Source organism: Cheilinus undulatus, linkage group 17, assembly GCF_018320785.1.
Source record: "Cheilinus undulatus linkage group 17, ASM1832078v1, whole genome shotgun sequence".
Lineage (NCBI taxonomy): Eukaryota > Metazoa > Chordata > Actinopteri > Labriformes > Labridae > Cheilinus > Cheilinus undulatus.
The window spans coordinates 36,136,586-36,154,374 of NC_054881.1; the positions used below are offsets into that span (position 1 = coordinate 36,136,586).

The window sequence follows — 17,789 nt, forward strand, 5'->3', positions numbered from 1 at the left end:
TATAATCATAATAAACCAGGGATTAGAGATGCACCGCCTGTCATATAAATAGGGATTAAGTTGGTCACACGGCGCCTTGTTCTATATTGTTATGATTTGTCTCCATTTGGCCTGTGCAGCTAAGCCTGTAAGCCCTTTCCCCTCCAAAGATAATGAGGATATATCAGCATTGTGTTAAAGTGATTGGGAGAGATTTGCATTGTTGCCTGCTTCCTGATTTAATCGCTTTGTTGTGTGGTTGTATATGTAACAATGTCACACTGAAGAGACACATAGCAATGCCTCATCTGCAGAAACACCCGGGGGTGGTTTTGTGTCAACTATCATAGCCATGCTTGCTGGTCCTGTGTACACTGATATGGCATGTTAACATCTCACAGCCAAAATGTGACACAATAGTTAAAAAGGCTCACGAGTGAGCGTCACATTTCTCAAAGAGAAGGCTGCTAAGGCATGACCGGGAAGGAAACATTAAAAGGAGTGACAGGCCGAGTGGAATTATCTCCGGCTTGTGGCTGCTGTTACCTTGGAAGGCGAGAAAATCCTCCAGAGCGTTTGGTAGAGTATCCTCCCTCTGATGCTCATGCTCGTGAAGCCGGGCCATGTGATACTTCAGCAGGTGGTGCTGCTTCCCAAATCTACCACGGCAATCAAAGCGAGCCAGAAGCTTCTCCAAATCCTGCAGGCGAGTCCTCAGCTTTTCCGCCTGTAATAGCACCAAGATTTATCACTGACGGTGTCAATGAGAATACTGATTTTCAGTGAGAGTACAAAAACACAGGGCTGCGACATCAAATCCCACTGCAAAATATCAATCCATCCGGATCTGTATTAATGTATTCCAGCACAGGAATTGAGATAGGACTCCCCCTTTTTTTTTGTTGGTGCACCATAACATCAAAATGGAGTATTTCAACAAAAGCAATGAATAAATGAATATCAACAGGATAAGGATAGAATGCGTTTTCCTTACAGCATGCTCCTACACTGTTCTCTGCAGTCCATGACTGTCCATGGCCAAGAAGAACAGCAGATAACAACATCAGACATCTTAGAAAATGAAAATCCAGCTTTTTAAAATGGATGTATGGGCTGTGATTGGCACCAGTTTGTTGACCTGAGCTGTTAAATTGTCCAGACTTTCAAAATAAGAGCCAGTAATGTTGGTGTGATCACACTTTCCCACACAAGCAGAGATGCTGCTCGTGCCTTGTTTGAGTGTCATCTGTTCACAGGGTTATACACAGGATGGGATTGTTTTATTAGCAAGGAAGGTGCTAATTAGGGTATGACAGCCTAGTTATTTTAACACCAGGTACAACATATGCTCTATATAAGATACCGTGCAGTTATTCAGTGCTGGAAGGTACCTTTAATTTCTGTCAACATTTTATCACATTTTGTTCCTGTTTCTTTTTAATATCTTTCTCAACCATTGATCACACCTCTCAGCCTTCCTCTCTTTGTGCTTAATAGCCCTTTCCTTCCCTGACGAATATGTGAACAGAAAGATACAGAGAGTAGGAGAGCTAGAGCCGGGGGAGGCTGAGGATTGAAGAGAGTAGTTGCAGGTGTTCAGAGCAGACAAGGCTCAGGGATGTTCACTGAATTGCTAACACTGTGGAAATCACAGCATGCATTCACATAGGTACAAGGAGGTCCGGGTAGAACACAGAGCCACTTTAGCTGAAGCAAGAACATGTACAGAGAAAAAGACCCAACATGTCGGTGGGATTGGATTGGCCTCGGAAGGCAAGTCCACAGATGCAGCGACTTAGCATACAGACGTGGGCTGCAACAAATTTAAAAGGACAGAGAGAAGCAGCACAGGAGATCATTAGGGCAAATGTCACTTTCTGTTCCACAGCATTTGCAATCCACAAATACAAAAGGGGCAACATGGCTGGAATGAAAGGAAGGACATGCTTGTCGGGTGGGGGTGGTAATTCAAGCATAAATCACACCTTTTAAAAGGGAGAGAGGTCAGACACAGAGTACAACACATCTTAATGAATAAGCAGCAAGCAAACGTTAGCAGATGTAAAAAGGAAAGGTAGAAAAAATTAAAGAAGCATGAGTGCATCTATGTAGGCAGTTTACTTAGTTTCCACATACTGACACATCATTTGCATGCTGTCATATGTAAAATGCTGCACTTACGTAACACTGCATCTCAAAGACTACAAGATGCATTACTTTGAAACCTTACATTTAGAAATAACAAGGATAAATCAGCTTCTACATGGAAAATGAATTGCTAGTACATTTAGTAATTTAAGAGTTTTCTCAATACTTTTTTTAAAACTCCTATGTAAATGTTTTTTTTTTCTCCTTGAATTTTGTTGTTAGTTCTTTTCTGTTCCAAATTTTCTCAGCTGGTCAAAGTAGTTGGTGTTTCATGGAATCACAGTCTATATCTTAACTGGTTTAATCAGTCACATGAAATCAAAGTTAGTTGTCTTTTGGAATATGATACTTTATTTATGAATGTAACCTATTATAATATACAGGTGCAGCTTTAAAAAATTAGCATATCACAAGAAAGTTCTCTTTTCCTCCATAATTTTATGCAAAAAAAGAAAAACATCCATATACTCTAGATTTATCACACATAAGTGAAATATTTACTGTAAAGACTGCAGAGCACTTCCATCTGCCCCCACAGATAGACTCTAATTATGCCGTTCTGTTACCAACCTCGTCATTAGATGCTAATAAAATAAGGTCAGTTTGCTTGGAAAGGTGTTTATTAAAAAAACCCAACAACAAACAAACAAACAAACTGCATAATGGCTCAGCGTCTCCACACATCAGTGCGTGTTTGCAGTGATGGCCTACAACTTAATTAGGAAAGCATTTAAGCTGTGCCTTTTGAACTAGTTACATCTTTTTAGAGAGCTGTGGAGCTTCAACAAAGCATCTCACCATCTGGCTATACAGAGTCAGACACATTTTCCAACTTCAACTGACAAATAACAGCATATAAACTGTGATCTCGAACACCAACGTGTAACACATCTCCTGTGTTATCTTGTTTAATGTGTGTTAATATGAGCACAGAGAAAGGCTTTAAAGAGAGCTTACTGTAATCAGGGATTGTGGAGCAGGTGTATCATCACATCCAGGCGTGCCAAATACGTTTCCCAGTGGGCTTGTTTCAAGAAAGTCAATTATTTCAGCTCTGTCACCTTCTTTCTCAGTTATAAAGAAAAACCAGAGTCATAACCATGGTGTTGTTTCCGCCTTTCAGTGTGTATTTAAGAGGGCGAAGGCTGTCTCCTCTTCAGCATTGTGGTGGACCATGCATGTGTTACACAAGAGAAAAGATTTGATGGCTCATGTGAACTTTCCAGAGATCAGGAAACTACTCTACCTCTGTATGACTTAAAATAAATGATAAATAACATTGAGAAAGGGTTGATAAATTTGACTTTAACTTTGATATTACTATTACTAAGCCATAACCAGGAGTTAACTCAGTCTAAGACTCACAGCTGCTCTTTTATCCCTGTGCGGCACCGTTATGCATGACATATTGTGGTTGTTTTCTTAGACTTTTCCTTCATTAAGAGAGGAAACTTTGTCAAGCTGGTTATTAAGTGAACAAATTAATATTACAAGTCTTTTAATCAAACGCCTGTTATTACGTCTGTTATTCTGAGTATTTAACATGTATTGTCAGAATCAGTGTGGGATGCAAGGGGGACTGGACAGACCTGTTGCAGGTGTGGGCGACTGATATGGGAGTTGGTGGTAATGGTCAGAAATCCAGCAGGAGCGGGATTAAGAAGGGTCCTGAACAGGGCTCTAGTCACATGAATGCAAGCAGGTCCATGCAGGTCAGCTCTGAGAAAGTTATTTCAGTATGACGTAATATTGTTAAAAAGAATTCATTAAGCTACATAAAGCTCATGTTAAGTTTTTATTTCATTTGAACTTCCAGGAGGAGCATTTAGGATACTGGCATAAATGAGGCTGACCTTGAGATAACATGCAATTTTTTTCTGACAACAGCTCTATTTAAAAGCAGAATAAGAAGTTCTAAAGTTGTCTGAATTTGTATGATTAAACATAACTTGTAAAATATGTGCTTGCTCTTTTTTGTCTTTGTCTGCTGGCTGTGGAAATAGAAAAGCCTTTCATATAAACTTAAATGGTGATAGTTGTTTAAATATGCCTGTTGCAGTTGTACAGTTAAGGCCTTTGCACACTAAGTCTGCTTTCAGATCAGTGTTAATTCTGTCAACTAAAACTATAACACTTAAAATGTTCATCGACAGCATTTTTTCCATGACAAAAACTAGACTAAGACTAACAAAAATAGATCTGTGATCACTAAAACTGAAAAAAGTAAGTTTAGTTTTCGTCAGGATGACTAAAACTAGACTTAAATGTAGTTTAGTTTTTGTTGGACATTCAAAATCCGGTATATTTCTCCATTGTGGTTAAATCTGTCATAAAACAATGCAGCTGTGGCTATTCTGCCTCTCAGCAAAAGAAAGCAGGGACCCCAGGTTTAGCAGAGTGCATAGAACACACTACAATGATATGGTACCAGATTTAGGCAACAAATTAAATGCTTGGACTAAAAGAAAAGACTGAAATGTGAGGAATTTTTTATGAACAAAACTAGACTAAAATGTCTTGAGTTTTAGTCGACTAAAACTAAAAAGGATAGAAATGACTAAAATTAAAATGCATTTCATTTAAAGACTAAAACTATGACTAAAATTAAAAATAGCTGCCAAATTAACACTGTTTCAGGTGTATTTTTCAGATACCTCATGCTGTTAATAGGTTTGCTGAGCAAGTCCTTTCAGTCCTTGGTTCTTCTGGGCTTTACTCTTTTGAGGCCTGGACATTGACTGTTGGCCAGAGGCAACGGCTGGACTCCTTTGTGACAACTTCTGTTGAGCACATTTTTGGGTATGGTTGGCAGACCGTGTGTCTAACGCTGAGGTGCTTGATATGGGGACAGCCTGTCAGAGGTGTGGCAAAGTGTCATGTAGAGGGCAGCTGGGAGGGAGGATACCCGGAGAGATGGGGCATGGGCCTGGCACAGGCCTGGACAATGGCCATCAGGATACCAGAGCAGTACAGGACCAAGGCTGATGCAGTAAAGTGCTGAACCGGCATAGGCTCCCATACATGACCTGACCTAATGCAGTGCATTCTTGTTTTTTATTCATTGCAAAAAATACAACACAGACAAAAATCAAAAGAAGAAAAGACAAACACAGTCAGAGCTCTTCATATATTCATAATGCATCTTTTTAAGTGACAATTTTGTTGTGTCTTGAGAACAAATTTTGGCATGAATCTAAATGGTTTCAAGGTTGAAATCCACAGAATGGACACAACATAATGTTAAATGTGAGGTTTCAGTGCAAGAGAAAGAGAGAGAAAGAGAAAGGGAGCTACAGACACTGCTGTGAACATCCAAACAACGCTCAAACAACAAAACAATTAATGTCAGTGAGCCTCTTGTTAAAAAAGAAGTAACTTTGGACAAAAAAGGACTCAGTGATCAATGGCCTTTAGAGTTGTAGTTTCATGTATAAAGCCACTATGTGCTGTAGGAAAAACAATCCAGATTCCCCCTGTTAAGTCGCGGATGTCAAACTAACACACGAACAACCATACACTCACCTGTTTCTTGACAAGGCCGTAACAAACCGGGCATTCCTCACACTGATGTGTGACCCTGTTGTGGAAATAGTTCATCTCACATTGGTCACACTTATAACCCACAAAGCCTGGGCGACAGTGGCAGGTGCCGTTGCTGTGACATTGCATGGAGATGGAGCCCATGGGGTCACAGTTACAGGCTGAAGGAAGGGGAGGAGGAGGAAACATTTGAAGGGTTAGAAATGCCTTCATGTGTGATCTGTATTAGGCGTATTAAAGGATTAGAGGAGGGTACACAGAGCAGAAGAGAAGCCTGAAGTTCTGTACCTCTGCAACCTCGTGATGAGAATCCAAAGAAGCCCACACGGCAAGAATCACAAAGTCTCCCCTCCACTCCTGCATTACACACACACTGCCCTGTGATTGGATGGCACGCAATAGACGAGGAGCCAACTGGGTTGCACTTGCACCTACAGAAGGGAGGAAAATATCTTAATAATCAAGCAACAATTCAACAAATCCATCCAGAATGAAAGAGGTAACCTCTTTACCTTTCACATCCTACACCTGGTTGGAGGTTGAAGAATCCAACTTCACAAAAGCTGCAATCACGTCCGGTTACATGACCCAAGCAGCGACAACTTCCTGTCTGAGGGTGGCATTCATTTAAGTGCCCAGATGTTCCGGCATGGTTGCAGCCACATACTACAAGTATATAAAAAAAAGAATGTAATTATTATGGCAGTAACATTTTGTCTCTACATGTTCAAATTAAGGCAATATATCACTTTAGTATCGCAGACATTTTTTATTGATTTGAACCCCAGGGTGCTTAAGAGAAAAATGGAACAAAATGACAGACGGTACTGAGGAGACTCATGGATTTCTTTCTGACATTGATCTGTACCAAAGTTCAACCTGAGGCTTAAAGTGGATGAACACATCAAGCTATTGCTCTTTGAGTCTCTGTCTGCCTTAGTAGAATTATTTCACCACCTCATTCAAACACCTTTTCTGATTCTCCCCAACCAAAGACTCCCTCCCTCTTTTCTCCTATAGGTATCCGTCTCACAGCCCCATTTAAAGTCTTTCCCCTTTCATGATATAAGAACCCTACACCTGTCAAATCTGAACTGCTGAGCTGATTAGTCAAGTCCGTTTTGAATGTGCTATTTTCTGCCTTCTTTTAAGAAGCTGAACCCCAGGCCACGCAGCTCATAATGGGATTTGTTCAGAATATTGTTCAGACTTGAGTGAGGAGATTAAACTCAGATTTAAGGTGAACAGAGATACTTTCACTCCACAACATATGAATGTGGAAATAGATGGATGAGATCCAAATTTTAATAATTCTGCAGGTGAATTGAGAGAAAAAACATGTTTTTATGTAGGGGGGATTTAACTTTGGCTTACTGATGAAAAAAGCACATTTCTCTCTCTGTCTCTAAGTAAATTAAAAACAAAAAAATTAATTGACCAGTCTGCCTTCAGAGTGCCAGATACTCACGCTTGCACTTCTGCACAGCTGTCTGGTTGAGGGCGTCGCCATAATAACCCCTCCGGCAGCGCTCGCAGTGGTCTCCCTCCGTGTGTCCCACGCATTTCAGACATCGTCCCGTGACGTGGTCACATATTCCTAAAGCGTTGAAGTCCACATTGCCGTTGCATTCGCATCTAACACACGCTTGAGCAGCGCCAGACTGTCCCAGGGGGTCACCATAGTAACCGTCTTCACACCTCTGACAGCGCATCCCTACACATGGGAGAAAGATGAGAGAAGTGGGCAGGAAGTAGATGACTGATGGAGCCAAAACACTGTCAGAGGTCATAAGTGTGTTATAAAGTCATGTCAGAGACTCCTGCCTTTAAAGACATGATTGTGAGGTTAAACTAATAACGTCCATAGCAAAACATGGAAAGCCTTCAGAGCTCACATAAGAGGAGCAATGCTTAAGAGCGGGTATGAAGAACAAGGGGACAGGGTTTATGTACATATGGGTTGTTGCATTTCTGACTACATATCTGCATGTGTAAATGAAGTACTTTGATTAATTTCTAAAAATGTTGATTTTTCAATTAATTTAACATGGAAGAGTCATAATCAGCTTCTTTTGGCACTTTTGCTTTTAAATTTGATAAAACCCACCGACAGATGTAAAGGTTGACCAATAGCACTGATTTATGAAAAAAAACAACCTTTAGATAATGAAAATTTGCGATTTGGGCCCTATGTCAGCGATATTGTGAATGAGTTAAAATCTAAAGACAAGAAAATGATAAAATCAGATGTGGATAAATCATGGCAGTCCCTGCCAATGTGCAGTTTTAACAACAAAACCAACAATATTAATTCCAATTAGTTACAGATGCATGACATCAGCGGAATGATGTCCATTTTGGCAGATATGAAAAAATCCAATATGTACAACAAATATATTGGCCATTCATATCGGCCTATAGTGCTTTCAGAAAGTGTTTAGATACCTATCACTTGTTGTGATATGTTGCAGCCTGATGCTACAATAACAACAATAACATTGACACTCAGCACCCATCTTGACAAAGTGAAACAGAATTTTTGAAATTTTTGTAAATTTATGAAAAATTAAAAAATGAAATATCACAGTGACATAAGTATCTAGACTCTTTGCAAAAACACTTGAAATTTAGCTCGGTCTTCCTATTATTCTTGATTGTTGCCGATGTTTCTACACCTTATTGGAGTCCACCTGTGGTAAATTTAATTAACTGGACATGATAGGCCTCACAGGTGACAATGCATATCAGAGCAAAAACCAAGCCATGAGGAGCCAAAGGAGCTGCCTGCAGAGCTCAGAGGCAGAATTGTTGCAAGGCACAGATCTGATGAAGGCTACAAAAAAGTTCCTAAGAGCATAGTGGCCTCCAAAATTTTCAAATGGAAGAAGTTTGGCACAACCAGGACTCTTCCAAAAGCCTTTCCCCTGGCCAAAGTGAGCAACCAGGGGAGATGGGCTTTAGTAAGAGAGGTGACTGAGAACCTCCAGAGATCCTGTGTGGCTTCCCTGTGGAGTTTTTTGCAAACTCCAAGTGGGCTTTCAGCTCTTTGGAGAGTCCTGGCTGTGCCAAACTTCTTCCATCGTAGAATTATGGAGGCCACTGTGCTCTTGGGAACTATCAGTGAAACAGAAACTTTTTTTTGCAGCATTCCCCAGATCTACGCCTTGCCACAGTCCTGTCTCTGAGCTCTGCAGGCAGTTTTTTTCCCTCATGGCTTGATTTTGGAGCTGATATGCATTGTCAGCTGTAAGGTCTTCTATAGAGAGGTGTGTGCCTTTCGAAATCATCAATTTAATATACTGCAGGTGGATTCTGATTAAGGTGTGGAGACATCTCAGCTAAGATCCAGTGAAATGGGAGGAATCTGAGCTGAATTTATGAGTTTTTGCAAATGGTCTTAATACTTATGTCAATGTAATAATTCTTCTTTTATTTATTTTTTCATAAATTTGCAAAAATGTTTTTAATTCAGTTTCATTTTGCCAAAATAAAGTAAATATTATTAAAGAAGTTAAGAGAGGCCACAGTAGAGAGAAGTTTTCACTGCCGTTTCCAGAGAGTATGTTATCTCAGGGCTAAAATCTATAGCTGTCTTCTTTCTAGGAAGTGTTTTTAAAGACCCTTTTTAGTGTGCTAGGCCATGAGAACTTGTTTTAAGTTTCTGTTGTTTATCTCACCGGTCTGTCCTGCGGGGCAGTTGGTACACACCACCTGTCCTGTCTGTGCAATTTGAGCACAGCTGCTTTGGTTCGGGCAGGGGCAGGGCTGACAATCACCAGGTGTGCCAATCAAAGCGTTGCCAAAGTAACCATCCAGGCAGTGCTCACAGGTCATCCCTGTGGTGAAGTCTGAGCACTCACAGACACCTGCAACAGAGAGGGAAGAATAAAATAAAAACTAGCCACTTACTCTACATGCACCTGCTTCTGTTTGTCGTTTTTATTAAAGTGAGTTTGACACAAAATAGGCTGCAGAAGGTGTAATTTTCACTTCCGCCAGCAGAGCGTGCTCTCTCTCTGAACATAGTGCACCCCCTCGTGCAAACACTTCACTCCACAGCTCCAATTCGGTAAGAAAACATTCCCCACAGCCCACCGCAGAGAGCAGAAGACAACTAAATTCACCCTGACTATAATTGCTCTGGGAAATATAAGCGCCAAATGCAGTCAGAAAGACCTTCAAGAAGTAAAGCAATTCCCCCACCAAGAGAGGAAGAGATTACAAATTCTGTGATGTCCTCAAAACAAACTGTTGTTTTAGCCAGAGAAAAACAACTCACAGCTTTATACCATTTTAAAGGATTTGTTCACGTGCAAAATTTGTTGATTTACATGTCGGCTATATGCTCCAAATCTCGGCTGAATTCTACTCAGTTTGTTGAGCAGATTTGGAACTCTAGTAAGCCAAAGGCAGGGCTGAATGCTGTAAGATTATCATGAAAGAGGTGTGAAAATTGACATAACATATACTGTAAGTAATGCAAAACCTTAAAAATAAAGCAGCCATTTCTCTCACTGCAAATCTGTGACTTTAAAACGTCACACGCTGATTTGACATTCACCCTCAGAGCCTCCACTTTGCTGGCTAAATTTGTGCTACAGTAACTTCTGGAACGCACCAGCTGAAAGTTGACATAACACAATGTGGCATTTTAATTTAATAACTGACTGAGTAAAGCTAACAGAGGACAGCAAAGTAATAACAGTTAACAATCTTGGAAAAAGAGTCAGAAAAGCAACCACTGAGATGATTACAGAGCTAAATTTATCAGAAGATCATAATGAGGAGGCTTTCATTAAATTTTGATCAGCATTAATGCATTCTATAACAAATTAACAGCTAGTTTGTGCTACTGCAAAGTGCTGCTTAGCATTCTTTCTACACCGCATGGTGTTTTAGTATTCACAGAGCATCCTGATATCAGAACTTACAATTATTTAAATCTTTTTTTTCTCAAACAGCTTCAGCTTGGTTTGATAACAATAATTGTGTTGATTTTCGAGAGAACACCAATAACATCTTGATGCATAGCAAATAATCCACAGGCGTTCAGTCTTGCAGACTCCTCATTAAAATTTCCCATCACTCGCCGCATAGCCTACAGTGTGATTCAGTGTGAAGCTCTCCGCTGTGCATTTTTAAAATCAGCTCACACCACTGAATATTGGAGGAAAAAGAAATTCTCGCCTAGAGTTATGGGGTCAGTGCAACCACAACGTCTCCCATCACTAAATAAAAACCCTCTTAACTTCCAACCCGTAAGTCAAGAAAGTAGGCTAGAATAACGGCTGCAAAGCTAAATTGATCACAAAGCCATTAAGGGGAACAATTATCCTGTTGCCCGATGAAGTGTAGACTTCTGGGAAAAAATCATTAGTTCTTTGGCTAGGGTAAGGTGAATAATACATGACTTCCAAGCATGAAATACCAGTCACTTAAGCAGAGTATTTAGTAATGATGATCATTCCTGGCATAAAGAAGTGAATCTTTCTTGAATTTCACAATGACACTGATAACGCGCCGTGCCAGTCCCCAATGAGCCGTCATCAATTTAATGGCAGCAGAAATGTGCTGACTTTACTGGGTGTGAAGATGACTGAGCGTGATATGAGGAAGCAGAGCCACCGAGGGGAGCTCCTTTACGCCATTATCATTCCGATCTGCTCTTTGGAAAAACTAACGGCACGCATCACAAACTGTCGCTGAGCCGCATGATCGCTCCTCACGTGATGTTTCCTCATCGTCATGCTAATCGCCGTTACTCCAAAACACCCCAGCAGGATTACTCTATCAGTGAATCAATGAGTGTTCATTCAGGCTTATGAATTAGGGACTTCTGTGAAGCTCAGAATTACGCTTTTCATGCTCTCTTGTGCTATCTCTCTTTTTGGCTGTGGAGCACGGCATTCAAGGTCTTCTTCTCTGCCTGAACTGTGTCTGCAGAGGTGCAAAAGGTACATGCTGTGTATACTTAAGCAGAAGTACAGATACCTCTGTAAAAGTTGTTGATTTAACTTGTTTACGGAACTTTAAGGGAAAAGTTCAGGTCTGGCCACAGAATAAGAGTAAAAAGAAGCTTCTTGAAGGACATTTTGACCCAGAGGTTCTGTATAAAGCAAGCTGAACCTCTCATCATAAACAGAAAACCATACAACTCATAGAGTCCTTCTGAAATACCAAGCTGTAAGCTAAACCCACTGATGTCTTTTCTAGATGCTGAATGAAAGTGTGTGCTCGTAAATGCTGACAAAACAGCAAAAATTGCTCAGTTTGGATGGAAGTTTGGCTGGAAGTTGCATGGTCACTCAGTCTGTGAGAACAGCCTGATCTAGGCAGATTGACACATCATATTCCCTCCATTACTCGATGACGGATTTAACTGAACTCAGGGGGATGTGAATTTTTTTTAAAATCCATTCACCGATCTATACTTTTCAATAATCTTTTCTCTGGATTGCTTGGAGTGTTCCTTTGTCATCATGATGTAATGGTAACTATGAATACTGATTTAATAGTGACTGGACCTTCCAGACACAGGTGTCTTTATACTGCAATCACTGAGACACATTCACAGCACTCAGGTAATCCCAGTTTCACTAACTGTGAGACTACTAGCACCAGTTGTCTTATCCTCTGATTAATTAGATCAGTCACGGTAAAGCAGTGCTAATTTTGGCAGCTATTTCTAATTTTAATTTCAGTTTTAGTCTTTAGATGAAATGTAATTTGGTTGCAGTCCCATTTAAGTCATTTCTACCCTTTTAGTTTTAGTCTAGTTTTAGTTGATGAAAACTCAAAAATATTTTAGTCTAGTTTTAGTCCATAAAATGTCCTCACATTTTAGTCTCTACTCCTAGTCCAACATTTATTTTCTTGCCTAAATCTGGTACTAAATCATGGTAGTGTGTTCTATACACTCTGTCTAACCTGGGATCCCTGATTTATACAGCCGAGAGGCAGAATAGCAACAGCTGCATATGTATTTTGACAGATTTACCCACAGTGGAGAAATATCCTGGATTTTAAATGTCAGACGAAAACTAGATTACATTTTAGTCTAGTTTTAATCATCTTGATGAAAGCCAAAGTTACTTTTAGTCAGTTTTAGGCATCACAGATCTATTTTTGTTAGTCTAGTTTTTGTCATGGAAAAAAAGGCTGTTGCCAAACATTTTTAGTCATAGTTTTAGTCAACAGAATTAACACTGCTGCAAAGGTGAATATTGATGAAGTCACTTATTTCCACTTGCATATTTGTAATCAAATTACATTGCTTTTACAGAAATCTGTTTTCACTTGGACATTGAAGAGGTTTTCTTGTAAATACTTTTTGCAAAAAAGCCAAATTACACTGACAATGATTAATTTATAACATCATGAAAAGAGTTAAACATTCACCAATCCTTGTTCAGGAGACCAGGGATCAAGTGTAAACATATTTCTCATGTTTCTTTGTCTCTGACAAAATATATTTTTCCTAAAACTTAAACTATGTGTCTATAACAAAGAATGCAATCACTGCAATGTGCCAATTCAAAGAACACATTCAGCACTACCTTGGCCAGGCATAGAAGAGACTAAAGGCTTCTCCTCACTGACACTGGCGGCATGAGAATGCTTTGTTCTGTGGTGTAGGAGATGGCTGTGCCAAAATATCTTCTTTTCAACTCTTCACCTCAATGTCATCAAAGAGGATAAGTTATATATAAAAAAAACAGCCCCTCACCCAGTGTGCACCAATAAAGACAAAAGTTATTCAGATTCATTTTTGAACCAGAGTGTAAACATGATTCTGCTGTCAAAATCAACATTTGAATCAGGGAGTGTAAGAGGACTTCAGGAATTTTAGAGCCAGGCCTAAGGCTACAATTTTTGGAATCTTTTTACTGAAATGTCTACATTCGTTAAAAAAACCCCTACACCTTTGTTATACATCTTTAGTTGAGTTTTTACCATACCTCAAATATTTCTAACAGCTTTCAAAGCCAGAGACATTCTTGATTTTATAACTGTAACAAGATGTGCCTTGTAATGGTGCTTGCTATATCAGATACATGTCCATCATTGCCAGGATGTTTAATAAATCAACTGCATTAATATATTTCACATTCATCGAGGATAAACAGCATTTTGAAGGGAAGGACTTTTAAAAAAAAAACTCACAAGGTGATTGGATAAACCTTTTGTCTGGCACATTCACTAGAGGCAAATCAGAGTGACAAGACAAAGTAAGGTTGTACGCATGTGCAGCTTCAGGAAGCTGGTCAGGCTAATGTTTCGTTTCTCTCAACAGTGGAGCATGATGTGGATAAAAACTTATGTCAAGGGCGATTGGGAGAAGAGTGAAAACGCCACAGTGTGGCTCTTTACTCTTGTTTTAATGAAGAAATGTGGTGGAGGCCTGATTAAAGTGCCGCTTTTCTACAGCTACATCCAAGCTAATTGCTTCCAGGTAGGGGTGCGTAATAAGACGATCTCAGATCATGAAGAAAAAGAATGTATTGGTGATCTGCTTCAGCTGTTTTATTGTGGAATCGGCTTTTTTACTTCTGGTTCTTTGCTCCCTCTCCCCCTCCCCTTCTGCCTACCGATGCAGCGGAGACTCACGCTGCAAGTGAAAGTGAAACTTCAGATTTAGTCTTTATGAAGATTTCTAACGGTCTTAAACAAGGCTGTGTCTTGATTTTCTGAACCATCAGTGTGCAACAACAACAACAACAAAACATTTATTTGCACATTCCACGCATAGCCTGTGAATGTTTTTGATGAGCTTAAAAGACAGCAGCCTCCAGTCTGCCGAGGTTCAAACAGGGAAGAGAGATGAAGCATACCGCGGTCAGCTGAGTAAAGTTTGGCTGGGGCAGACAGCCTACTATTGTTGTTACTGTTACAGTCCACATTGTTTTGCTTTCCATAGTTTATTTGAGTTATTTACAAGCCTTTCCACCTGGCAGGTAACCATCAGGATAGCGGAATCACGAGGGGAACTTCATAACATCAGTGTCTATTAAACAGAGGGAGGTGGTGACCAGACATCGATTGTTATTAGGAAATGTTTTTAACAGTATAAAAATTTATTTACATGCATTTCTTTAGCCTACATTCATGCTGCTGAGCACCTAATCCCACATCTCCTTCTCCCCTCTCATCCATTGTGAGCAGCAGCAGAAACGGGTTGACACGTAGACTAGGTCACTGCTCATCACAGCGCTGTAAAATAACATTTCACTACCCTATTTAAAATAAATATCAAGATTGCATTAAAATAACAGTCACTAATAAACTGTAATAACCACATCTCAGAAATTCATCAAATTCTGTGTTATATTTAGTTTTTCTTTCTTTGCCAGTCTGTAAACAAGGCTGAAGTAAATGTGATATTAAATTGCATATCAATGGTTTTCAACTTTATAAATTCTATTTATAGTCCAGATACTTTAAAATGAAAATCAAGGTGTTAAAATGTGCCTAATAAACGTCAAAGTAGATTTAAAAACACAGAAGAGGACACATAATCATTTTAAAGTGGCACAAAAAATGCAGAAATTGTTTCCAGAAAATAGATCAAAAGGCAGGAAAATAAATGTTTGGAACTTAAATATATCGTGGGATTACCTGATGGTGCCAACTATGACATTTTAAAATGAAATAATTAAAAAAATGTTCAAATATTTATTGCATTTGCCAACAGGATGTAGAAGAAAAAGAGAAAAACCTGACTTATTGACACAGTAATTGAAAAATGATAGAGAAGAAAAGGTTGCTTTTTCTGGTTGTTTACTTACAAATTTGTCTTATAAATTAAATGAAAAAAATCCTGATAAAATTGAGATTGTGATCTGGCCGTAAAAAGACCTGTGATATAATTTTTTTTCCATATTTCCCAGCCCTACTTCCGGCTTGCAGTACAAAGCCCCCTTTCCAAGAAACTCTTGCAAACTTACGCCAAAGCAATTCGACATGCTTCCAGTGCTGTTCTTTTCTCTTTATTATAAAGAAATGTGGTCCAGTTCTGATAAAAATGCTGCTATGCTAAAGCTCAACCCGAGCTAACTGCTACACTAAGAGAAAGTCATTGTTATTAGATCATGGTGCAACTAAACCCCACCTGTAGCTACAACCTTGTTCTCCTCAAATAACGCTGATTGCTCACGGATTGGAACTTTTAAAGATGGATTTGCCTGAGGACAGACATGGAGCTGGGCCAATCCATAACTTTGCAAGGTTTATTACAAAACAGTTCTAGAAAAACTGCTTGAAAAGTCCAGAGACAGAGTCCACAATCGTTGAAAAATGGTCTTATTCTTCATAGAGACAACGTGCCAGCTCACACTGAGCTCTCGGTAAAGGCTGGCTCAGACTACATGATATATATATATTTGGTCATTCACGATGGCACCATGTCAGACTATGTCAGCCTGACCACACTACAAGAGTGATCCGGAGCACTCAGCGCATGCTGACGTCACCACTGTCTCTCTATCACAGAAGTGCTCTGTGTGATTGTAGCGGTCTGTTGCTCAAAAAAGGGAAAATAAGAAACAATTATGGATTGGATAATGGATAATAAGTATGGATGTATCAAGAGGAGGACAATATGGACTGGCCCTCCTTCAGATAGAACTAAAGGTATGTATGTGATAACGTGAATAAAATAAAATTCACATAGTTTTAGGAAAAAAAAGGGGATAAAAAGTGTATCTTGTAAATGATGATGCAAAGTTAAGGAACAAAGATGTCAGGATTCATGTCTTTGATGTCAGGTCAGGGTGTCAAACTAGACAACAATGTAAGAAAAATTCTGACATGTTAGTCTTCTTGAATCGTGGTCGTGGGGCGTCGTGGACGTGTTGTTAATTATGCCACACTACAAGACTTTTTGTCGTTCCCGAGGCTCAAAACCGGGCCTGAATTTTGACAATGAGCTGTGTGGGCTGTAACGTTGCTGTAACGTTGCAGTTGGGCTTAAATCTGACTTCTTCGTGTAGGAGCCGGCCTTAAAGCAGTTTCTCGACCCAAAAATAAATCAAGTGCTTGATCACTCTCCCTATTCACCTGATCTAGCACTGTGTGACTTTTTCCTTTTTCCTAAGATCAATCTGGTCTCTAAGGAACACAATTAGAGTCTGTGTCAGAGGTTAAGGAAAGAACAACAGAGGTTCTGAGACAATAAAATTAGTCTAATCTTTTGAAAAATTTAAATTGTAATGCAAGGAATAGAAGTAAAAAGCAATAAAAGCTACTAAAACACTTCTACGCTTTTACTTTCCCCTTGCATTTCTGTCCTCTGACAGGAAGGCTAATATTACTGTTTTTCTCTATTCTACCCATAAGGCCTTGGAGCTCCAGAAAAAGCAGCCTTTTTTTAATAGATGCCCTCCATCACACTGAAAAGAGCATCTTGCTCATTCTACCTGTGCCTCATCCCTCCACTCTGCTCTGCATTGTACTCCACATAAACGCACACTACCAGGCCTAATGCACGTTATTAAGGCCACCACTTGTAAAGGATAGGAACACATCACGGGGGCATAGACAGGCACTACACAATGAATGAAAGACTGGTGGGTTTGTCATCTGACTATTTCAAACATTTCTCGCTCCGACTGTGTTTGCACTTGTGCGTCATTCAGTGTTCCCTCTTGAACAAAGTGCAATGAGTGGCCCTTTCAAACACAGTAGCTTGTAATAGCTTTAACACCAGATGGGGAGAGAAAAGAATATGAGAAAGAAAATCCAAGGAGAAATGGATTTAGAATAAGTATGTTTTTGTTTAGGCGAAGATGAGAGCGCGCCTCTCTTCTGTTATTACATTCTTGCCCTGCAAATCTAATTTATTTACCAAGATAATTGAGTTTCCAAAGAGTGTTGCATGTCATTTCTTTGCCATCTTGGGAGGTCTTAGTGGAAGGGAAGGACAATGTGTGGGGTCTTTGATGATGTGTGAGCCTAAAAATACAAGAAAAACAAGTGAGTGAGTTCACAGATACATGTGGCTGTGGTTAAGATTCAGCCACTTTTAGCCGAGCTTCGCAGCAACAAAAGCCTTTCAAATGACTGCAGCGACTGCCAAAGATTACGACGAACTAAGGCAGAAGATGGCTCTTCACCATGACACTGGT

The 17,789-nt window shown here is 39.7% G+C and overlaps 1 protein-coding gene across 2 annotated transcripts in view; it reads right to left on the reverse strand.

The window, feature by feature from the left end:
- The window catches only part of lamc3 (laminin, gamma 3), a 217,703-nt gene that overhangs the window by 22,988 nt on the left and 176,926 nt on the right, over positions 1-17,789 (reverse strand). For both annotated transcript variants that reach the window (XM_041811014.1, XM_041811015.1), the window contains 6 exons: positions 9,345-9,533; positions 7,136-7,381; positions 6,180-6,333; positions 5,956-6,098; positions 5,650-5,828; positions 526-706 (listed from right to left, as the gene is read on the reverse strand). In XM_041811014.1, the coding sequence (XP_041666948.1) occupies positions 526-706; positions 5,650-5,828; positions 5,956-6,098; positions 6,180-6,333; positions 7,136-7,381; positions 9,345-9,533 (1,092 nt within the window). The remainder of the gene's footprint in view (positions 1-525; positions 707-5,649; positions 5,829-5,955; positions 6,099-6,179; positions 6,334-7,135; positions 7,382-9,344; positions 9,534-17,789) is intronic.